We start from the raw sequence: 25547 nt of genomic DNA on the forward strand, positions 1-25547 counted from the left end.
TACAAAGAAGTTGTTCGCATGTATTGGGCACTATGTACACATACATCCATAGAAATAAACATCACGTGAATCACGATGGAGATGGGAGAAAAAGAACAGTTTCATAGGGTCTCTTTCCCAGGGAAAAAGGGCCTTCCTTTTGTTCTTGTTCTTCCTCAGTCCGCCTGGAAGCGGTAGCAGCAGCACAGCACCTATGGAAGTTAAAGCTAGGGTTTCCAAGGGGCAGGCGGAGGGGGTGGGTTGGGGAAGAGTGGAGGGACAGCAGAGAAGATGGTGTTGGGATCAACACCAGGGCCATCATCACCACCAGAGATGGCAATAAGGGCAGCAGCCAAGCACGCATTAGCAGCAATGGTGGGCTCCGTGAAGTTATAGTTGCTACGTACATCTGCAAACCTGTCATGGGCATTGGGCCCAGCCACCATGGCACCTACCAGCACATGAGGATTTGGTGACTTCGCATCTCTGTACCTGTAACCAGTGGTGCAGCCCTTGGAAGACTTGCCATGAGGAATGGATGCTCCCCGGTGGTGCACTCTCATCGGGTAATGCTTTCCGAAACCCACCACATAGCTCATCTTCGCCGGGTTGTCACCCAAGATGTAGTTTATCTGCAGCACCACCATTATTTAACTTAGCCTGCCACATTGAAAATCACACTTATGAAACTGCTAACTTCCAACCATTTTCCATACCTGAGACCGGGCAAAATCACGGAGCATCTTTCTGTCAAAGAAACTGGGGCCGCAAGGCCATACAGGGACATCAGCGCTCTTCAGATAGTCAGCATAGATGGCTGCCAAAAAGGCAGCACTAGCCACATATTGCAAAGGTTGTGGATTCCCATAGTTGAACTGCATCATCCCACCTGTTTACCCATCCCACCGCACCCCACAGATCAAAAGAAAGGTGACTGACCTAATGATTGTTGATTGCAAGAGCATGATTCCCAGTGACGACCTTAGAAGTGCTCACCTTTGGTGACATTGAAAGATTTAAACTGGGGCAGGTAAGAGCACATGATATAGTGAGTCTGGTTGTTGAATTGTTGGAGAACATCCTCATAAGGATAGCCAGGGTTCATGATCATCCGAAATCTAGTTAACAGAACCTGGCAATAACACAAACAGCTTCATTAAAGACATGAAAAAAGGCTTTTAAAAAGTTCTTTGATTCTCCTGCATTTCATGGGAAACTTATTACTTGAGCTCCCGTAAGCTTGCTGTCCCAGTCAAAGACACCATAATATTTATATCCTCCAACAGCACCTGCATGGTTAGCAAGCCCCTGCGTGGTGGCAAGCTGCAGGAAGCTAGAATTGCCAGTGGCAAAATAGAGCCAGGCTCCTCCCCAAATGAACTCGTCCCAATAGCCCGAGGAATTGTAGAACTGCTCTGCGTCAGGGATGGCCCTCACATACCTTCCCCTGTTGGTTCGGGAGAAGGCAAACAACACCTTAGCACCATGCACAAGCTTGAGTGAATACGCACGGTTGTCTTTAAAAACAATTGAGGCAGCAGCCAATGCAGCTGCCATCTCAGCAGCCAAGTCAGAGCAAGCACCACATGAATACACTGGACGATCATAATCCATGTCTTCTGGTTTCTCCCAACAGTAATGGTCATTAGGGGTTGTCCCATCTTTGGGTCCACCTGCACCCACCTGAGGAGCCACAGCAAATACAGTTTCATAACAGTAAGTGTGTATGTTCTTAAATATATGAGTGCGATAGGTGATGAGAGCTGAATTCATTGCCTATGTTTCTTGAGTACCTGTCCATACAGCTGACTGATACTTGGTGCCGAAGCATTGAACGTCTTGAGCATGTAATCCGTGCCCCATTTAATGAGCTCCTTGACATGATCAAGTTCCCCGATGGCTTCATACTTTGCACTATACTCTATGACACTCCAGCTCAGAATTGTGATAGTGAAGGCACCAGGAAACCCAAACTTGATATTGTCACCAGCATCATAGTAACCACCCACTAAATCCACACTTGCAGCCGATCCATCTTTTAGACCTGAATTCCCCCTCCAGGAGATGTTGTTATGCTTGGGTAGTTTGCCAGCTGCATCCATGTCACCACATTAAAAACATTATATAAAACACTATCTAGCCCTCCCCCCGGCCCCAAAAAAAGGACACGCACAGACATTGCACTCACAGATCATGCCATGCACAGATTCCAATTAAAAGACATGCCAGTACAAACTCACCAAAGGAAACTTTGTGGGGGGTAAGGGCATGAGCTAGCAAAACATGCGCACCAGTGCACATACTTTGTCTCAATGGAATTACTAGTCCATTTTATAAACACGATAATGCATCCATGGATGCCTCGAATCAACAGATCTACTACTCAAGAACATTGGTAAAATACACATGCATGCATAGACGCATGACAGTATGCATGCACTTTGTTCTTTTGTAAAGGAAATAAAAAATGCCGCTACCATAAAAGGATCGCCGCAATAAGCATCTAAAGCAGTAGTAAGAATGAAACATTAAGCTCCCAAGTACACAAGGCCCGCAACCTACCCGATTACAATACTTGGGAGTGTTCTAATATAATAGTCCTGCTAAATAACAAGACGTGTTTGCCAAATCTCTGAACATGCAATTGCTGAGACATCCTAGTGGGACCCTCAAGAGTTGGCATAGAGAGATCCATTAGCAAAGGCACCTCAAGATATACCTTTTTTTGAGTATATCACTAGGCTAGGAAGGAGGATACAGATGAGCAGGATCAGAGTGGCGCCAGCTGCATCTCAGCATTGGACTGCCCAGGATATATCACAGCCTTTCTTGGCAAACTTTTGGAGGAGATTGGAGGACAGCTTTGGACCTGGAAAGATTTCCTTCTTTCTTTGGTTACTAGCAAACAGGAATTTTGTAGTTGATACATGGCTTGGCTATGGTAGAGAGTCGAGACCCTGTGTTGTCCCTCGCACTAGATGTGGGGAGCATGAGGAAACAGAGGCATTGCATATGGGATTGCTCAAGGGCTTACGAGGAGAGCCCCTAGGATCGTATTTCATAGCACTGCACACTCTATGATTGCTATGTGGGGAATGGTTGCTTGGGTCACAAACAAAGGCCTTGCTTATGTATATGAGGATGTACAAGGGTGTCACGACTATCTTGCTTCAGGCAGTCTATAAGCAAGATTATCATGCCAGATTTCTCACAAACTGTGGATTCAAGGGCATTGTCACCATGAGTTCATTTGGGGAGGAGCCTGGCTCTATTTTGCCACTGGACCAGCAAGTGAACAGGACCAGCGCAATGGGATCTGCACGCGGCCAGACGGATGGGACCTGAACGCGACATCAGATGGGCAACATGTGACAGGCTGACAGTTGCTGGGCGGCATATGTGGAACGGGTAGTCAACATTTTTTTTCTTTAAAATCTGAATTTTTTTTTTTTGTTTTCTCTCCCTTCTCTACTGAACATTCGCAGGTACAAGCACACAATACAAATCTGTGCAAATCTGCTCTTGGAAATTTGGGGTTTTCCCAAATTTGGTGCCAAACACATGTTTCAATGATTCTTGATCCATAAATTGCAAACATTGAGTGCATGGGTCTCGGAAATTTTAAAGATTTTCAGATGCAAGTGAAATTTTTGTTTGGTCGAGCCAATTTCTTGAAATTTGTGCATACCGGACCCAAGAAATTTGGGGCTTTTGCAAAATTTCATCAATTTGTGCAAGAATTGCCTAGTATATGCACTTGGGTACGTGTGTTGATACAATCTGAATGGATTATCCTCAAAAATTTTAGGCCTTTTGATCAAAATTGTCAAATTTGTGCCCGGGAATGCCTCTGGAGCAGAAATTGAAGAGAAAATTTGGGGATTTCACATGTAACTGGTGGCTTGGTTTCTAAATGTGTCAGAAATTGCTTAAGTGCAGCAAAGACATTTTTTAATTCTGAAAAATCTATTTGCAGATCTGAAATTTCAACAATCTTGGGATTTTCATTGTTGGTTGGTACTCTTGTGTTTTGTAGTCACTTGTGTCACATTTGGGCTTGCCTTTGGTGGCTGGTTAGTCAATTTAGGACTGCAAATTATGGCTCAAAACAGTGACAGCAGTAATCTTTTGCACATTAAGAAGCTTCAAGGTGCACATAATTTTGCAATTTGGCAAAAACAATGCTACAATGTCTTGGTGCACAAGAAACATGTAAAGCCCATCAAAACAAAGGGAATCGAACCAACAGACATGGAACAAGACGAGTGGGATGACTTGGATGACCTTGCTCGCTCTACTATTGAGCCCTCAGTGTCAGACAACTTGCTCTTCGACATTGAGAAGCTGAATTCAGCATATGCAATGTGGCAAAGGCTTGAATAATTGTGTACTCAGAAAAGTACAGCCAGCAAGGTTTATTGGCTGAAAAAACTGATGGACTTTCGCATGAAAGAGGGTACAGCCATGTCTATACATTTGAATGAGTTTAACACAATTTTCAGTCAATTGATTGCTTTGGATTTCCCTATTGATATTGCCTGAAAGTTGGTTCAGGATAGCTTTGAGTAATTTGAATGCTCAGCTCTTATAATGTGAAGAGTTCTTTGCTGATGGAAGAACTCAATACGTAGAATAACTCAATAAACAAGTCTTCAAATGCACTACACATTCGAGACAGATTTCAGCATAAGAACAGTTCTAAAAAATAGAGCACGCAAAAAATCTCGTGGAAAAAATGTGGAGTGCCATCATTGTGACAAAAAAGGGCACTACAAACAGGATTGCTTTCAATTGAAGAAAGAGAAGGGCAAAAACAAAAACAATGAAGCCAACAAGGCTGAAAATAAAAACAGCCTGCCTGCCAAAAAGAGCAATGTGAAAATAGAAGAGGTTAATGTAATCACTCATAATAATGACAATGATGATGATATACTTCTTGCTTCTTTTTTGGTTGCACATGCATTGATTGCAAATTCTAAGGATGATATGCACACTTGGATACTTGATTTAGGTGTGTCCTTGCATGTCACACCACATCATGAGTGGTTCTCTCACTACAATGGTGGTGTACGTGGTGTTGTTCACTTGGGGGATAACTATGCATGTAAAATTGCAGGCATTGGCAGTATCAAACTAGAATTTTAGTATGGCTCTGTGTTTATTTTGCATAATGTGAGACACGTACCTCAGCTCAAGAAGAGCTTGGTAAGCACAGGGCAACTAGATAATCAAGGCTATCAAACTCGAATTTCAACATGGCTCCGTGTTTATTTTGCATAATGTGAGACACGTACCTCAGCTCAAGAAGAGCTTCTTGATAAGCACAAGGCAACTAGATGATGAAGGCTATCACACCACCTTTGAGGATAGCAAATAGAAAATCTGTAGGGGATCCCGCATTGTTGCCAAGGGGTCCAAAAGTGGTACATTGTATCCTTTACATGTATCTAGTGTGCGTAACCATGTTGTTGCCATAACTGAGCAGCCAAGAGTTTCTTTGTGGCATAGCTAGTTGGGACACATGAGTCAATCTGGAATGAAAGTTCTCTCTTGTTTGGGTTATTTACCGTCTTTGAGTTATGTTGATTTTGAACAATGTGATCATTGTATTTATGGTAAACATGCTCAAACGTCACACAAAAAATCTTTCTCTAAAGTCTTCACCCTTAGAGTTAGTATATTCAGATGTATGTCAAATGCCAAGATTATCTTTAGGGGGGAAGAAGTATTTCATTACCTTTGTTGATGATGCCACACGCAAAGTATGGGTTTATCCAATCCATCACAAAGACGAGGCCTTGGATAAATTTAAAAAAAATCCTGACACGTGTTGAAAATCAGACCAACAAGACGCTAAAATGCCTTTGTTCTAACAATAGTGGGGAATATGTGTCCAAAGCCTTTCAAGACTTTTGTGACCGCAAAAGGATTAAAAGGGAGTTTACTGCTCCTCATAATCCGCCCCAAAATGGTGTTGCAGAGCGAATGAATAGGACCATTCAAAACAAGGTCCGTACAATGCTATCACATGCCGCTTTACCCCACGGTTTTTGGACAGAGGCTGTTATGATAGCCGTACACTTGATTAATTGGTCACCAAACAAGTCTTTGGGGAGGGGGGGCTCAAGAAGCGTGGTTGAGCAAGCCACCTTCGTATGCGCATCTGAAAGTGTTTGGCTATGAGGCATTTGTACACATACGCAAGGAAGAACGCAACAAACTTGAGCCAAATTCCTGTAAATGTATTTTCCTAGGATATAGTGATGAAGGTGAGATGGGTATAGATTATGGGATCCCGAGAAAAGAAAAGTAGTACGCAGCAATGATGTCATCTTCCAAGAAGATCGCATGCACAAACAGCCCGAAAGAATAGAGGAGGTCAGAAGGGTTGTATTTCGACAAATGTACCAATAGGACAGCAAAGATGCCGATTAGATAGCAGCAAATACCTGCTCTAAATGTCCCTGAAAATGCAAGGAATGATACTGAAAATGATCAACAGGATCTTGCCCATGATGTCCCACAAATTCACTAAGAACATGTGCACCTAGAACAACCTGAACCAGCTATACAGCATGCTGAACCTGCAAAACATCAAGCTGTTAACGCAGATTTGCAAGCTGAACAGCCAGCAAATTGTTGACCACTAGGTCCGTAGGTCGACTAGAGTGCAAAAACAGCCAACTAGATTTATTCTTGGAGTAAACTATGTGGCTGACTATGTCACGTTACCAGATTGTGGTGAACCGTCATGCTTCCAGGAAGCAATGAATAGACAGGATAGTAAGAAATGGCAAAAGGCAATGCTCTCAGAAATGGAATCTCTCATGAAGAATGGCACTTGGGATTTGGTACATTTAACAAAAGGACAAAAAGTGCTACCCAGCAAATGGTTCTACAAAATGAAAGTCACATTTGGTTCTTTGCTCAAGTACAAGGCACGCTTGGTTACTAAAGGATACAAGCAAGAACATGGAATTGATTTTGAAGAAATCTTTTCTCCTCTATTCAAAATGATTACTTTGCGAACCATCTTGGGCTTGGTTGCATCTAAGGACATGGAACTCATACAGATGGATGTAAAAACAGTCTTCTTACATGGTGATCTGCATGAGGAGATCTATATGTAGCAGCTTGACAGTTTTGTTGCAAAGGGAAAAGAGCACATGGTATGTAAACTCAACAAGAGTCTGTATGGGCTAAAGCAGGCACCACGTGAATGGTATCACAAATTCGATACATTCATGCAATCTCAAGGATCTCATCATTCTCAAGTTGATCATTGCTTATACACCAAAAAGGCAGTAGATGGCAGCCTTATTCTCTTGGTTTTGTATGAGGATGGCATGCTAATTGCACGCAAGGATGTTCATGCCTTAGACTCCTTGAAGCAGAATCTACACAAAAGCTTTGATATGAAAGATCTTGGTGAGGCAAATCACATTCTTGGCATACGTATACTCAAAGACAAATCAAAGGGTCTTTTTTATCTATCACAGTAGGAGTATATTACGAAAGTTTTGCAACGTTTCAATATGGAAGGGGGGAAAGCTATTAGTGTAGCATTGCCTCCATATGTGAAACTTAGTGGAGATAACAACTCTTTGGATATTGGTAGCTTGATATATGCTATGGTTGCTACACATCCTGACATTGCATTTGCGATGGGAGTGGTTAGCAAATACATGGCATATCTTGGCAAAAAGCATTGGGAAGTATTAAGGGTATCATGAAATACCTTAATGGCACAAAGGATTTGTGTATCTGCTTTGGTAAGCAGAAGTCATCTGTTATCGGTTTCACAAATGCATACTATGTTGGCCATCCTGACTGCAGAAAGTCTACTTCAAGATATGTATTCATGTTTACAAGAAGAGCAATCTCTTGGATATCTAGGCTGCAAAAGTGTGTTGCATTGTCTACTACAGAGGCAGAATATGTGACTGCCACAAAGGCATGCAAAGAGGCTTTATGGCTTTCACATCTCGAGAGAGAGCTTGGGATTACAAAGATTCCTACCCTCCATCATGACAATCAAAGTGCTATCATGCTAGCACGGAATCCTATCTTTCACGCAAAGACAAAGCACATACAGGTGAAGTATCACTTTATCAAGGATGTACTTGACAGCAAAGGCATTGAGCTTGTGAAGGTACATACAGATGATAACCCAACAGACCTTACGAAGGGTCTTCCAACCGAGCCGTTTGCTTATTGCCACCAAATGATAAAACCAGCCTTCCTCCTCGGATAGGGTGGTAAATCCCTGATTACAACTTAATTACAACAACAAACAATAAATGCAAATCTGAAAATATAAATTCACCTACTGATCTTGGACAATGCACACCCAATTGGCCCCAAAATTGGCGCCCCTTTCGGTATTTCTTTAGCTTTATTGAAGAAAAATTTGATTTACAATGGGATTCTCCCAATCCCTTTTGGTATTTCAACTCCCCTTGCTGTCCAAAGTGACCAGCAAGTCTTTAATCTATTTTGCCCCTTGATTCGGGCACTCAATTGGCCTTCACCCACTTCATAGACGATGGAAATGCCCCAAATTCAATGGCTAGCTAGTCCTCCACCTCAATTCAGCAAGAAATTTACCTTTAGCCTTGCTGAATCCAGGTCTTGGAGCTTCCAATTTCTGGCACGCTTCCCAAGGCTGCTGTTAAACCCTAATTTCTGCTGTAAATTAGGATTTATAGCAGAGAAATTTACAATTTCTCAACCTCCAAGGGTCCAAATGTTGAGATCTTCGGAGCAAGGCTGTGAAATGGCTGGGAGATGAGAGGGAAAGCTGCAGAGAGAGAAAATTCAGAGTTTTGTCACAAAGAAAGACTGAAAATCAGTCAAATGCAGCTGCTGCCATGCCACAACAGCATGTAGATGCAAGGAACTGAAGAAAATCAGTCATTTACTGCTGCTGCCTAGCCTCAACAGCCTATAGATGCTGTCTCCTGCTGTTGATTGGTCTTCTTTTGCCCTTGGCTACCTCAAAAGGTCCTCCAATGGCTTAGAAAAATGCCTCTCCCTAGCCTCTAAAGACGTTTTTCAATCTTGCATGGGCATTTTTGACAAGTGGCAACCTTCCCCAAATGGTTTTTCCATTATTTTTCATACTTAAATATTAATTTTCAACCTTTAAATATGAAAATTAATCTAATAATTATTTCGGTACCTTGAAAAATAATCTGACTGGCCAATAATTAAATTGGCTACACAAAATCCATTCCCAAGTGTCTCTACACCATCTTTGACCATCAGATTGGCATTAGGTACTATTAAACGCCACTTCTCTAGTATCACCAATTGACACTTATGGCGAAATGGATGACCTAGGCCAACAACTGGCACTAGATACTACCAAGTACCTGTGCGGCATACTTATAGCAACTTTTGCCTTTGATATCCCGTGATTTCTTCGGCTCTTGGGCTTGTAAATTTACTTTAACCCCAGTTGTACCTCACATGTGCATCATTTACTTAATCATGTGATTAAAAATTAATCCACATGTTAAGAGAGGTTTCAAAAATACATGTCCTCATGACAGATGATGGGGATTGGATAGTATATGTGTCTTTCAGCTTTGTACATACATAGACTTAGTTGATTCTTTCCTCTACCTTCAGGCATGTTGCCTTTAGGCGAACATCAAGTTTCATACTCACTCTCTCACTCTACTACTCTCAACTCTCTACACATTCACTCTCAACTCAAAACATCATTGTAGACCCTTCACTAGCTACTCATTCAAGCTTTCTAATAGACTTCTACTTGTTACATATTTTTTGAAATAGAAGTTCCTCATCACAAGGCTGCTTTGTATTTTGCATTCTGCTTTGGGATATTTTATTCCATGGAGTCTTATCAGATGTTAGAGATTAGTCATCTCCTCGACTAGCATTTCTTAGGTTACCATTGGCGCAATCAGTTCTCTCAGAGATACTCTTGGAGGGCATTATTTATTATTCATGTCAGCTTGGGCATTATTTCCAACAGTCGTTAGTATCCAAGCAAGTTTCATGGGCAAGACAATGCCATGCATGCAAGCCATATTTATTGCAGCTGTTTAGTCGGCCATTTTCAGTGGCTTATGACCAGATTTGGCTGGCCAACCTGCCTTATTTCTCCTTTTCTTTTCTGGCTATTTATAACCCATTTTCAGCCTTCCCTCTTCAGTTCAATTTTGCAAGGATTGATGGAAGAGATCCCAGCTCAAGGAGATACACCAATAGCCCTTGCATATCTGCCCTCTTCATTTCAGCATTCATTCACTGCAGATTTCTGCGCTTGTCTCTTTTCTCTCTCCCTTTCTCTCATGTTATTTTATTTCAAACTTGTCCATACGCTTCCACATTCGTTGCACTCTAACATGGTACCAAAGCAATATAGAAGAGCTGATTGATCATGGGCGGACCTGATCAAGAGGATTCTTTGTGACAAAAGTTTAAGTTTTCAACCTTTGGAGGCTGTGGTGAACAGGTTGTGCGCGGAGAAGGAGCAAGGTTGTTGTTCTTTGCAAGTACTTGCTATTCGTGAAGGAGGAAAGGCTGTGTTTTTCAACCTTTTGTTGCAAAGAGTTTTCATCGCCTCCAACAGGTCAAGCTCTTTGAGGGCAACGGATGAACCCCTAGCAGCACCATGCACGAAGTCAAAGGGGGCTACTCTTGGTTTTTGTGCAAGTCATTCTATTTACAATGTCGACTGAAATTGACAAGGAGTTTCAAGCTATTATGGACTATAAGGTCCCTTGTTGCTAACTCTTCCTTCAAATCAAAAGCTTGATGAGGAGAATTACCACATATGGCATGTAATGATGCTTGCCATCTTGGAGTCTTATGATTTAGCAGAGCTTGTGACTAAGGCTATTTAGCATCCTATAGCTCATTATGCCTCCAAGTTTTCTTCAAATGAGAAAGCCAAGTTGATGAAGGTACAAGCACATTGGAAAAATTGAATGCTTGCATCTGTTCTTTCCTCTCTCTCTTGCACTCCAACCATCATTGCTCACATCGAGCACTTCACCGTGACTCGAGACATACGGCTGAAGCTTGATCAAATGTACAATCAGATGACTGTGATGAAACGGGTGTCTTTGGAGGTTCAAATGAGGACTTTGAGTCCTAACAAGTCTTCTTCTATACGGGAGCATGTCAATAAGCTTTGGCAATTGCAAATGCAAGTCCAGAACACAAGGAATGTAATTATCTCGACACACATGGCAATAACTCTTCTTTCTTAGTTACCACCCTGATTCAATGCATTTTACTCCACCTTGATTGCTTCATCGCAGTTAAAGTCTCTTCATTGGAAAGAGTTAGTTCCTATGGTTTTAGACCAAGAGGAGCACTTGAAAGGACAGAATGCTTCCAAATCGGAGGCATTGATAGGTTAGTCCTCTTAGAAGAAGGGGAAGGACCAAAAGAAGGACATATCGAAGAAAGACAAAGAGAAGGATTCCACTTGTCACATGTGTGGCAAGACAAGTCATTGGACGAAGGATTGCCCTGACAAGAGAGAAAGCAGAATTCTTCAAAGGATTCAAGAGCGATGGCTACTACCTCCCTCCACTTGGAGGTGATTAAGGCATCAAACCCTAGGGCTTCTAATGCTACATTGATGACCCCACCCCCTCGTGAGTGGATTGTTGATAGTGATCCTTCTCGAACATGACTCCGTCTACAGCAAGTGTTGCACATTTGTAGCCTCCGCATGGACAAATTCTCATTAGTGATAGTTCTTCTATCCCTATTCAAGGAAGGCGTAATATGCAGCTTATTCCTTAGTTTCGCCACCTAAAGTATGATTACCTTCGCAAGGCTTCTAGGGGATAGTTTATTCGAGGTATACCAAACATTGTGGTGAGCCATCAGCCATGTGTATCTTGCATTCATGGGAAACAACATTGTGATGCCATTCCTAACAAGGCTTCAAGGCAGTTTTCGGCACCCTTGGAGCTTGTTTCTACAAGTTTGTGTAAACCTATAAGGACGAAGTCCCTTGAGGGGAGTTTGTATTTCATGCTGATCGTGGACAACTTTAGCACGATGACATGGGCTTATTTTTTGCAATTAAAGTCGAAGGCTTTCTCCCACTTCAAGGATTGGTTGCTCTTTGAGGAGGACTGATTAGGCCAGAAACTAAAGACATTTTGATTGAATAAGAAAGGGCATTTTGTTTCTAATGAGCTCACTAGGTTTTATGCTGATCATACACCTCAAGAAAATGGCATACTAGAGCGGAAAAACCGAAGTGTAATTGAGATGGCTTGGACCATGATGAAGCATAGACAGATACCTTCGTGTCTTTGGGCCAAGGCTATAGCTATTGTAGTCCACATCCTTAATCGATCCCCCACTTCAACTATTGTTGGTATGATACCCTATGAGGCGTATTTTGGGTCGAAACCAAAAGCTTGATATGGAGTTTACCTTCCTCAATAGTGATTTAGTGATTTGAAGGAGGAGTTTGATCTATGTTGAGCAACCTCTTGGCATTTCCTCGTCAGATGGACAAGTGTACAGGCTGTAAAAGGCCCTTTACGGCCTCAAACACGCTTCACATGCTTGGAATGAGAAGACAAACTCATTCCTCCAAGGGAAGTTAGGGTATCACTGTTCCTTTTCCAATCCCCACTTATATGTCTACACCTCAGCTAAAGGGCACACATTGTTCGTATTTTATGTGAATGATCTTATTTCAATAGGTGACCATGCCCAAAAGGTCATGGAGACTAAGGCAGCACTATACGAGGTATTCAAGATGACGAGCATGGACCTTCTTCATTTCTTTTTAGGCAATGGGATTTACTATACTCCAAGGGGGATTTTCTGGAATGGCAAGCAACAGCCCACTATGGCCCTTTCTTTCATAGAGGTAGGAGTATTAAGCAACGTCTTCTACCACAAGTGAGACGGTACGGCTTCAAAGGTTACTAGGAAAGCTTGGCTGTCCTCAAATAGGTCCTACAACACTTTATTGCAACAATGAGAGTTGCATTGCTTTGGCATAGAACCCAATGTTTCATACTAGATTAAAGCATATTAAAATTCAATACCATTTCATTTGGAAGAAGATCTTGGATGAGACCATTGATGTAGTTTACTATAAGACAGAGGATAATCTCGCAAATTTGTTTACAAAGGCACTTCCTCAGTTTCTTCTCTGACAGCACTCCAAATCCCTGAGCCTTATGCCACATCCCAAATCGTAGAGGGGATATTAGAGATTAGTCATTCCTTGGACTAGCATTTCTCAAGTTACCATTTGTGCCATTAGTTCTCTCGAAGGTACGCAACATCACAACCAACGACACGCAAATAGTCATATGAAGCAGGTTTGCCACACCAAACCTCTTTAGGAATGTCATTTTCCAATGTATGATTGGGAGAGAGATTGTACACATGAATTGCAGTTTTAAGAGCCTCTCCCCAAAACTACTACGAGAGATTAGCTGTGGACAACATACATCTAACTCTATCACAAAGTGTGCGATTATCATTCAACCACACCATTTGACGCAAGATTGTAAGGGATTGTCAACTCCCTCTTAATGCGATGCATCTCACAAAACCTTTTAAACTCATTAGAGATATACTCGGCCCCATTATCCGTTCTTATAGCTTTTAACTTAAGCTCTTTCTGTGTGGTAACAAAGGCATGAAACTTTTTAAAAGCATCCAACACTTCCTTTTTGCTTTTTAATGCATACACCCATGACTTTCTACTGAAATCATCAATAAAAGTGACAAAGTACCATGCACCCCCATGTGAATTAACAGGCATAGTGCACACATTTGAATGTACTAAATCAAGAGCATTAGACTTCTTAATGACACCGGAGTAACAAGGAGACTTCACATGTTTTCCATATATGCAATCATTACAAAAGTCGAGACCAAAACCTTTTACATCAAATCTCCCTAAAGAGAAGAGAACCTAAAGGCCTTTCTAGCTTATACGACCAAGTCTTTTATGTCAAAGTTCCATCTATGAATGAACTTCAGACACAATCAAAAACTTGCTAGGTGATGCTTTACAATACAAATAATACAAAGTCCCCTTTTTTGTTTCCTTTAACAATCAACATAGATCCCTTGCGGACTTTCCAAGATCCACCACCAAATGTAGTGAAATACCCTCTTGCATCAAGCTGCCCAACAAATAGTAGACTTTTCCTTACGCCATGTACATATCTGTAACATCATGCAAAAGCAACTCTTGGCCATTTTCAAGGGCCAAGTGAATAGTTCTGACACCCTCTATTTCACATGCATACTTGTTGCCCAAGTAAACCTTGCCTAGACAACTTTTAGTGTGTTCAAAAAATGACTCCAAAGAGAGAGTGACATGAAAAGAGGCACTGTTGTCCACTATCCATGATTAAAACAGCCCATCATGAGCTAAAAGTAAGGCATTAATTACCTCCTTTTTAGTGATGTGCATATCACATGCTGCTGCCATAACATTTGGATCATTAGATGGGACTGCAATAAGTATCTCTCCAGTGTTAGAGAGCTCTTCAATGACCACACTAGATATAACATTTGCCTTTGCAACTTCTTTTGAGGAAGAGCTATCATCATCTTGCTTGTCATCTTTCTTTTTCTTTCCTTGCTATTTCTTTCTTTCTTGCTCTTTCTTTTAGTAGCGACAATCAAGCTTTTTATGCCCTTTACATCCACATGGATAGCAAGTGGCATCCTGTTGTTTGCCCTTGCTTTTACTCCTACTTTTGCCTTTATTTCTTACATTACCCCTCTTTTCTGGCCTGCCTCTAAGATAATAAGTTGAACCACTGCTTTCTCCATTGGACTTTCTTCTAATCTCCTTGTTGAGAATAGAGCCCCTAACACCATCGAAGGTTAAAGGAGGGTTGTTGCTCAATGAAACAACCAAAGACTTCCAACTATCACGTAAAGTCATCAACAAGAAAATGGCCTTCAATTTATCATTGAAGGGTTGCAAACCAGAGTCCTACAACTAGCTCAAAATCCTTGTGAAAGCACTCAAATGCTCTGATACTGGCTTAGACTTGTTCAACTCCATGTTTACAAGCTTGCGCATGAGATGCACTTGATTTATCGAAGTTGTATTTTCATAAGTGTCCATCTACTTTTTTCATATGGCATAAGTTGTATCAAGACAATTAATGTTTGTAAATACATCATCAAATACAACCATTTTAATGTATGCAATGGCCTCTTTGTTGAGTCTAGCCCAATCCTCATTTGTCATATCTATAGGCTTGACTTCCAAAAGAGCATCATCACAATCCTTAAGAAACAAAATGCCTTGCATCCTGTCCTTCCACAAGTCGAAACCAATGCCATCAAACCTCTTGATTTCAAGAAGGGATTTAGTATCACTACTGCTTGAAGCATTTGCAGCCATTTTTCAGCAATGTACCCAAGAATCAAAACTGCAATTTATGACAGCAAACAATGAGTTGAATATTCAAGTAATATCAGCCCAAATTTTCAGTCAATGAGTAAGATTCAATCCAAGTATATGTACAGCAGTAGAACGGATAACTTTGCAGTATGACTGAAATTTCAGCATATACTCAAAGCATACATCACTACCAAGTGACTCGCACTTCAGTAGTATCGCCAAAAGTACATCTGCAACAATCCCAAATCTGCAAATGATCACTAAGACTACTGCAAAATGACTATTCAACAATACATCAACTCAATGAAAACTGCCCAACATATGTATTGCATACATATGTGACGAAGTACTTCTCATACACAAAAGAAACCAAGATTCTCTGCAATTTCTCCAAAATTTCACGAGTGGGAGATGAATCTCACTGCTTACAGCACTAAGATTGCATCAGCAATGTTTCCAATGTACATTTCAAACATCATTTTTGCAAAAATTCTCAAATTTAAGCAAAAGCCCCAAAATTTTACTAACAAATCTACACTGATTGCATTAATACATGAACCCGAGACCATAAAATGGGTAAAATTAGCAAAAAATTGCCAAAATCTTACAAAAGCCCCAAATATTCTCAAGTCAAATGTGCACCAATGTCAACAACTCTGCTAAGTAAAATTTCATTGATATGAGAAAAGCCCCAAAACTTTTGGAACCAATGTGTGCAATTTCTGCAATTCGCTGATCAGATTGTCCTGTTATGTATGACCAACATCAGATTTGGGAAAACCCCCAAATTTCTGGGCATAACAATGCACTAGTCTAAAGACCATGCTTGCACATGCGAACCAAGGCTTAAAAATAAGCTACTTCACAACACATAAAAACCAAATATTGGCTGGTTTCCCATGCCCACATTGACCTGACACGTGACGTCCGTCAGATTGAAAACGATGCTGCTGAATGCCTCTGCCTAGCCCGGTTGACCCGTATCGCGAAGTTTGCCTGGCCGCCGCATTGGTCATGTAAGACGTTGACCCATCAATTCTGGTCGCCCCGCTGGCGCACCTGATGCACACGACCTGTGCTGGTTGCTTTCACCTCAACTTGATCTGTTGCATGCTATCCTAATCTGCCTCACGTGTTGACTGCTATCAGTCCTACGACCTAACATACTTGACAACTAGATCCTATCTCGTGACCTATGGCACTCTTGGGAAGCGCGGACGATGTAACCAACACTTTGATACCAGTTTGTTGAGCTAGAGTGCTAACCGGAATGCTAGACTGGAATGAACAACGATAGAGCTGAGAGCTAAGAGAATTGAGTAAGAGTGTACCAGTGTGTTGCACGGTACACAAAGAATAAAATGTACTTATATGTTAGGGTACAAGTAAAGGGTGTGTTCACACCCGTAAGTTTATACACTGGATAAATGGGAGTTTACATCCAAAGGGGCTTTACACCCAACAAATTCTACTAATTGTGCAAAGAACTATGCACGTGCAAGAACTATACAATTTGAAGTTGTTCGGTGCTCTCTCTCTCTCTCTCTCTCTCTCTCTCTCTCTCTCTCTCTCTCTCTCTCTCTCTCTCTATATATATATATATATATATATATATATATATATATATATATATATGTATGTATGTATGTATGCATGCATGCATGCATGCATGCATGCCAAGATGGATGCCAAAATTGAAAACTTGAAAAAGTCCTTGAGAAATCCAATGTACTAGGGTTTGCAAAAGAAATCATGGAGTGTATGATTGCAATTGAGTGTATGACTGCAACTAAAACATAGACAACCCAAACACAAACGCAAAACAAAACACAAATAGAGAAGAAAGAGAACTCTGAAGTGAATAAATCAATGTTATAAATGATGCAAAGAGTATACAAGATGATCAAGGGGTGACTTGTCCAACAACCAGAAGCTCTCATGGAGGTGGGCTAAGGAAGTGGTGTGAGTGCAATGTCCACCAAAGACAAACCTTGAGTATTGTAACCACTGGATGCGAAAAGTGGAAGAGCAATAGGTAGGAAACCAAAATGCAGCAATCTCTAGGGCTAGAACTGGTAAATGCAACAATGTGACTGTCTAAAGATGATGGCAGCCAATCACCGACAATAATGGGAGATCGGACAACAGTTGTAGGACAAAGATTTGATGCAAACTAAGCCTACATTACAATAAAACGCAAGTTATGTTATACTCAAGAAGAGATTGGACAACACAACAATAGCAGTGGACGGGGTGCCAGGGGTTGGTGATAACATGGCAACAATCGCGATGGGCTGAATAGCTAGTGGAGGAAGAGCTGATGGTTGAAACTTGCAAGACAAAGGATAAGGCTGAGTATGGGCAGCATGTCTATTTATAGATAAGTGGATCCTCCCGAATTGGGGTTTTGGTTTATGGGAAAAGTCAACCACAAAGGTAGCCAACATATACTTGTACTCAATCTCAAGAGAGCGCTTCAATGCTGACCAAGCGTGAGGCATGCCTAAAATTCAACCTCATGCAATGGCTCCAATGCCAGCGAAGAATGTGAAGCCACAACCACCAAAGTAGTAGTCCACCTATTATGAAAAGTAAAAAAACTAGTAGTGTACAAAATAATGGTTAAATGATAAAAAAACACCTCTGTTGAAAGCAAAGGATAGATGCCAAGATAAGGGAAAAGGATAGCCGATCTCAAGTGGAAAGATAGTATCTATGTCCCCATGTTGATGGAGGCAATAGTCACCAAGGCAAGAACCGAAAAACAAACCTTCAACGTATTGAACTTAAAATGCATTAGCTTCACTTAAACAACCCCAAAACATGCTTAATTGAGGAAGAAACCTTGTTTGTTTGAAAAGAAATGCATTCCTAGAGAATATCTGTACCCCATAACCACAAATCCACTTGGAAGGGCCCAAACTTTCTATAAATAGATATGCTGCCCTCCATTCAGCCCTAATCTTGCTTTTACAAGTTTCATGTGTTTTCAGCTTGCTGCCCACACCATGTTCGTGGAGGACATCATAGTTCAAGCTGTCCATTGCAATCTTTACTCATCTAGTGCATGTTTCCAACCCTTGGTCTCATCAGTTTGCAATTGTTTCCAGCCAGGCAACTGCTACTGACCGTCATACAGGTGTCATACAACCCACCACGTCAGCATACTGCTGCATTTGCAAGCCCCAGTTGTTGCCCTTTAGATTTTCTCTCTCCTCCAGTTGTCACCATCATCTCCTCAACCTATCGCTGCTGTTTTCTCTCTCCTTCGACCTACGTTTGCAATTTTCTCTCTCCTCCCAGCTGCGTTTCATTGTTTTCTCTCTCCTCACATGCGTTTTTAGTATTTCTCTCTCCTCACCTACGTTTTTTCTCTCTCTCCTGCACTGCTATTTGAATTAGATCCAACCTTCCTTGGCTGCATTTGCTAGTGCTCGATAACCGAGGCTGCCTTGCTACGATTTGGAACCATTCGGAGTACGACACACTCTCTAGCTCATTACCCCTACCCTAATCCTTGAGACACAGAAGTTCGAGGTCAATATTCATTCACTGCATAGTGTGTTGGTTGCATGAGCACTGTATATTTAGTAGTCATATCACTTCATTCATTCTCTATGTTCACTGTCTCTAAGTTACCCTAACCCTAACTATGTTCTTCTATCAATCTGTGCTTTGTCGTACGATGTTATTTGAGTTTCTGTGTTAGGGTATTTTCTTCACACAACCCACATAGGACCAATAAAATACCTACAATGTCATTCCTAACTAAAATACAAAACCCAACATGAAATTACCAAGAAAGAAATACGCATACCAGATGTTTCATATTGAGATGCTTTGGATGGTGTATTAAATGAAAAAGAGAGCTAAATGAGTATAAGATGCAATGGAAGTAAATGAAATAAGAAAGTGTGCAACAAAAAACTTGAAAAAGTGTGGCTAAGCAACAAGCCTAAAGGAAACTAGCCTTAAGATTCTTGAGAATGACCTATGATACCTAAGAAACTAACCTAAAAATATAATAATCGAACCAGTCAAAGATGCCATGAGGCACTAACTGAGAGAAAGATCCAGATAATAATTGAACCAGTCAAAGATGCCATGAGGCACTAATTGAGAGGAAGATCCAAGATCCATCACCCCAGTGGCCAACCACTGATGAACATGAATACCAAGGGGTGGAGAAACTGCATTGACTCCTTGGTGAAGACCCCCTCTCAACCTCCTTGGTGTGGCACTACCACCACCAAAAGGGGGCTAAGTTGGTTTGGTAGATAGAGCGTTGATCTCCAAATCAAGACCATAATACCTCAAAAAGCCTCCATTGAAGAAGTATCTTGAGAAAGTATCAAAGGATCTGAAGATCGGGTGATTTAAGCCTTTGAGAATCACCATGTGATATATAAGGTAATCAGGAACAAACCAAGCAATCCACATTAGCCTCAAGTAACTCTCTAGAAGAGTATCGGCTCTAATAACATGTGGAGATATGCTAGGGCTTGCAAAAGAAAACATTGAGTACACAATCGTGATTAAAATGTAGACAACTCAAACACAAACGCAAAAATGCAAAAATGCAAAAATCACAAAACATAAAATGCAAAACGCAAAACGTAAAAACACAAATACAAACATAGAAGAAAGAGAACTTTGAAGAGAATGAATCGATGCTATAAATGTTAGAAAGAAAGTACAATATGCTCAAGGGGAGAGCTTTCCAACAACCAACAGATCTCATGGGAGCGGATTAAGGAAGTAGTTGGAGTGTGACGTCCACCAAAATCAGGTCCCAAGTACTATAACCACTAGAAAGAGCTAAGACGATGCAAAAAGTGGAAGGATAATAGGCTGGAAACCAAAATGCAAGTCCCTAGGGTTAGAACTAGTAAATGCAACAATGTAACCGCCCAAAAACAATGGCAGCCGATTACCAACAACAGAAGGAAGCTAGGCAACAATCGTAGGGGAAAGATTTGATGATGATGTGCCAACAATCACGATGGGTTGGGCAACCACTGAAGAGACAAATGATGGCTGAAACCTACAAGACAAGGCATAAGGCTCTGTGGTGAGCAGCCTATCTATTTATAGATAAGTGGATCATCCCAAAATAGGGTTTTGGCTTATGGAACACAAATACTCTCTAGGACCACGCACCATTTCATGAAAAGCTTAAGGTAGTTTACATATGGGACTATTTTAAAGAGCTAATCAGTTTATAATGCAATTTTTAGCTCAACAACAAGATCTCTATCAACTGCTCACCCCAAACAACACCTCGTCCCAAAGACGTTATACTACAAGGACTGCAGCAAACGGTTTCATTCAAAGACATGGATGCCTAGGTCCATATACATGCCACAAAAGATGCGAGTAGCCATCAACCATCTCAAGGTCTCCTCTTAGTAGCTCAAGATCTAGAGAGAGGAGTCTGCATCCCTATAGGCGAAAGGTTTTGTGGATTATGCTAGGAGGAGATGGAGGGTGAGGAGTATTACATCTGAAGATGTAGAGCTTAAAATGAAGTCCAAGTGAATACCCCACACTATTCAAAGGTCATATCTCCCTAAGACTAGTCATGGATTCCCCAAATCAATGACGCTTGTAAGTTGGGCTAGCTCCTACTTGGGATCCAAAGGCTCTATGCATCACTATTTTAGCCGGGCATCTCGCAAAGAGGGGATAGAGAATCAAAGCTAACTGATTTTTTCCACACAATGACCACACAAACTATACCTACATAGAGAGGGTGGCAATCTAGAGAGCCATAGAAATCACAGCTACATGCCAATCAAGGATGCAAGGGTACCAAATACAAAGACTGCACTAGAGAGAGATGATGGAGATCCATTGGACACACAAGCAACCTAACAAAGCTAAGGCTCCAATCCAAATGCTATCCATACACTCTCATCAAGGATGTATGATAGCTAATACCTCAGCAATCCTTGGCATTGTATTATGCATCACTTTACCATTTGCTTTGCATTGTATATCACTAATTACCATTTAGCACATCACACTTATCATTGTGCATGGTTCTATCTCATAGGTCGTTTTCGATCTCACCACACCTTAACCTCTCTTTTTTTTTCATAATAGATACTTGTATTACAAAAAAAAGTACAAGATTACAAGGTGGCTCTAGGCCATCATGCAAATACCAAATACAACAAATTCAGCAAATACAAAAGGACAAGAGTGCAAGGGGCATGCCAAAGCTAAATGGGTTGCTTCACAAAGGATCAAGAGTTTTGACGAGATTTTGTTGATAAGTCTGGGCCTTTGCTGCCAATGTCTCAAGTACACCATCTTCAAAGAACTCTCCCAACACTGCAAAGGGATTGGATCTTTGATGTTCGGCCTACGAGGAAGAAGGCACATCTACAAGGTGGGAGGTAGAACCCAACTATTGGCGAACCCAGAGTGATGCTCTCTCTCTCTCTCTCTCTCTCTCTCTCTCTCTCTCTCTCTCTCTCACACACACACACAAAATCCTTATTATTATAAAATAAACCTCAAATGGGTTGAAACCCTACCACAAAAACCAAGGCAAATGATTCAAACGCCTTGGTCACCCCAACATGACAAAGCCAAACTTTCCTAACAAAATTTCCATTAAATAGGATTTTCAAGAGAAATGACAATATACTCTAGATGGATTTCACAATTGGACATGATCAATGACCATAACATTTTTATTGTCTTTTGACTATTGAAACAAGTAACCCTAGATCACTCGATGGAAAGTTGCAAAAGGTGCCAAAAAGCCTTGTTATCCTAATTTTGTTCTATACAATGATTCGCCAAGCACAAAGTATCATATTATCATGCTCTAGTTGATTCAACCATCCAATTTGGCTAATCTCTTCAAATCCTAAACTTAAAAACTTCCCACCCATGAAAGTTTTTGCTGTTTTTCTCCCAAATATCATTATCATAATCTTGCATTACACTCTGCATATAGGTAACAAAGCCATAAATGCAAACTCCAAGTCTTATTGAGCATGTGCAAAGTTTGAACATATAGCCGTTCTCAATATTTATACAAAATTTTGATATGAAAGTGACCATGCAATGATCTCAAGTACAATCCTAACCACATCAGGTCATGGTCTCGCAATTTAAGACAATACTACACCTAAAATTTACTAATATTCCTAGGAATAAAATATCTGCCATCTATCCGGTCTAGTCCAAAGTAGTTAATGCACAAATGTGATGATCAATGAATCCCATCACACCAAGAATACAAACCTTCCTTCAAATGAACTACAGGAAAATAGTAAAAACCACTAGCAAAGCACAAAGAATCTAAGTATAAAATAGTAGGCAAATAACTAGGCAATAGTGGACCCAAAATGCTCCCATGCTGAAAAGATGACACCTATTCGCCCAAACCTTACCACGCTTCCTAGTAATTTTTTTAGTTTACTTGAGTGCTCTCGATTCAAAGTACAAAACGCTAATGCTCAGCTGGTGTTATGTTCCATTCTCGTATTTGCCAATGCTTCTTAGCTCAAATACCATTATTGGAACCAATATTAGTTCATTTGACAAATCAATCTATAAAATCTAATATAACAACAAATCAATCCTTGTTTTGCCCCAAATCCTTAATGCACACTCTTCCAAATCATTCCAACTTTGTTTCCTTGACCTTGCCAATTTTTTCTCTCACAAACAACCACCTTTATGCGACAAGTCTGATACGAGGGCTATCTATAGGGCATTTACATGCATAACCATTCATGATTCAACTCATAGCCCTAGCAATGATTGCATAGCCTAAAAATATTGTATGCAATCAATCATCATCAACATCAAGTTCTATCCGAGGCACCTTCGTGGTGGGCTGGCCAATCACAACTTAGGTATCCATAGTCTTATCTTGTGGTCATTGTTGTGCGTACTTTGATGAGTCATCCTCATTGTATATCATATTGTACCAAATCGCCCATGATCTAAGAAAGGATGTTAGCACATTAGTCAATACATGTGTGAATGTGCATGTCTCAATGGGTTGTGCATTTCTTTTCCAAAGAAGATCAATGCCATTTCATTGGTATTTTATGCATTTCTTGGCTGGCCAACTTGTATTTTGAGGCCTTCAAAAATAGGCCACCTTGATCTGGTTCTTGTCCTATTTATCATTGGGCTCCCTCCTCATTAGATCATTGTCTACCTACTCCTACAATAGGTTCCAGTGGAGAGAGGGAGCCAGTGCCAATGCCCACACAACCTATGACTCCCTATTGTTTCCATATTGTCTCATGTCTTGGTATGTGGATTCCATTTCTCAAGCATCTCTTTTCTTCCGAGTTCACTTTGTAGTGTTTCTCTTCTCTTCACTCTTGTGTTGTGTAGTCTATTACAGCAACTTTCTATGCCTCCATCGCTACATCCACTTCTAACACTTGGGAGGACCCAGAACCCATTGAATAATCACCCAAGTAGATTTACCTCTTCAAAGTGATTGCAGATGAGACGAGTTCAAGAAGCCATGGACTAGCTTACAACAGGAAAAGTAGAGAGAGTTCAGGTAGGGAAAGAGCATCAAAGAGAGGTGGAAGACATGTCTCGAAATTTTATAATCGGTGCCTTTCATCATGCTTGTTCCGATGAAAGAAATGCAGCTAGCCTCTCCAAATACTGACAATTAGCATTTACTAACACCACCATCAGATTGTCGCAGAACCATGTAAAATGATAGTAAAGCAACGCTCTATTAACGTTGGCTTGAACATACCAAGGTCTGCACTTCGTAAACTGCTGAATGACAGAAATATCGACCAGCTTTTCTGTGCTTATGAAGCTGCAAGAAGGTACCAGTAATTAAAGACACTTACATTTTTGTGCATTGAAGAAAAGAAGAACCTTGTGCAAAGCTTGCGAGTAATTGTCCTCAGGAGGTGGCGCTGGATGATGATGCGGCACCGTCTTCACAATCAGAGTTACCAAGCCTGAAATGAAAATGGCAGCCACGAAACTGCCTACAACGTAGCAAAACAGCTTCCTGCTGCATACCATACAGCCAAGATCCACATATTTCTTCTTCTTCTTCTCGCTTGGCCCTAGAAGCCAACTCTGCTGTGTCTCCTCCAGCCTTTGCAAGGCAGCTCGGTCCATGTCCAAGTTCCGGCTCCTGTCATCGTCTGTGGCCGAGTCCATCGCCACATCGAACGAGCCTCCCCATGCGTTGTGGACATGCATGCTGAACGTGACACTAATACACTGAAGCACAAGTATGCAACCTCGAAGGAGAGAGGTCTGAGTCGTCTGATAGAAAAGAAAATACGAATTCCTGTGTGTGTGTTTTGGGGGGCAGAGAGAGACACAGAGAGAGAGAGTGTGTGTGTGTGTGTGGGTGTGTGTGCGCGCGCGCGCTGATAATAATAAGACTACGAGGAGCGTGGCAGCTAGTTCCTGCAAAAGCTGCATGTAGTGAAAAAGATGCCTGTTCTTCCTGTTTGTCTCTTTCTGTCAAATAAATGAAAGATGAAAAAAAGATTCAGTACAATACACTGTACTACGGCGAGACGAGAGAGAGAGAGAGAGAGAGAGAGAGTGCGTGCTAGCTAGCTAGCACAAATTGGGGGACGCATAGCTGTTAGTTATTCACCGCTAATCATGGTAGTTTCGGCGAAGATCATATGGCGTGCCGCGTGGCCCGTGGGAGTTAAACTATCTATGAATCACAAGCTCATACGAGAGGTGTCAAAGTGTAATCCCTCTAAAATGGAAATGAAATGAAATGTAGACCGTTTGATCTCACATAGCTCTTCTATATCTATATCTATAATTATATTCCACACTTGGCTGAGCAAGAACCCCACCACATGCAAGCAAAATCAACTCGATTAAGTGCATGGAGTCAAGTTAACTATCATGTGGCTGCATGTCTTTGACTTCTCGCCCATGATTCACACTTCTTAGCTTAGTTACCTAGGCACCACCTGAGATAGTTATACTTGAGAGAACTCCATTAACTTGAAGTACATCGTGCTTCTAGATTGGTCTTTATGCAAATTCAATCTTTTTCTCAATATTCTCTCTCTTCGAGTTCAAGCTTTCTTTCTCCTTCTCATTTGACATTAATGGCATTTCTAACTTGCGTGGGGATGCAAAGTTTCAATCATCAAAGTTTCAGGGACTTGAGCATGGCTCA

The 25547-nt window shown here is 41.1% G+C and overlaps 1 protein-coding gene across 1 annotated transcript; it reads right to left on the reverse strand.

The window, feature by feature from the left end:
* On the reverse strand, window positions 1–24860 carry LOC148031761 (endoglucanase 25-like). The gene is made up of 6 exons (XM_087685416.1): window positions 24229–24860; window positions 1773–2071; window positions 1204–1662; window positions 976–1111; window positions 696–868; window positions 1–611 (listed from the first exon to the last, which is right to left on the reverse strand). Exons 1-6 carry the CDS (start codon window positions 24818–24820, stop codon window positions 207–209), a joined length of 2064 nt encoding a protein of 687 aa, XP_087541542.1. The 5' UTR covers window positions 24821–24860; the 3' UTR covers window positions 1–206.
* Window positions 24861–25547: the final 687 nt, after the last annotated feature.

This window comes from Lygodium microphyllum, chromosome 9, assembly GCF_053477565.2.
Source record: "Lygodium microphyllum isolate KBCC chromosome 9, Lygodium_microphyllum_v1.1.10, whole genome shotgun sequence".
NCBI classification, from domain to species: Eukaryota; Viridiplantae; Streptophyta; class Polypodiopsida; order Schizaeales; family Lygodiaceae; genus Lygodium; species Lygodium microphyllum.

What these genes read in the sequence shown, in the direction of transcription:
- LOC148031761 (XM_087685416.1), bottom strand. Translation starts at nt 24,820, where the DNA reads ATGCAGCTTTTGCAGGAACTAGCTGCCACGCTCCTCGTAGTCTTATTA. An exon ending in GCAAGCTTACGGGAGCTCAA is followed by an intron (nt 1,112 to 1,203) that starts GTAATAAGTTTC and finishes TGTTATTGCCAG; the next exon opens with GTTCTGTTAACTAGATTTCG. An exon ending in ATCTTTCAATGTCACCAAAG is followed by an intron (nt 869 to 975) that starts GTGAGCACTTCT and finishes ATGGGTAAACAG; the next exon opens with GTGGGATGATGCAGTTCAAC.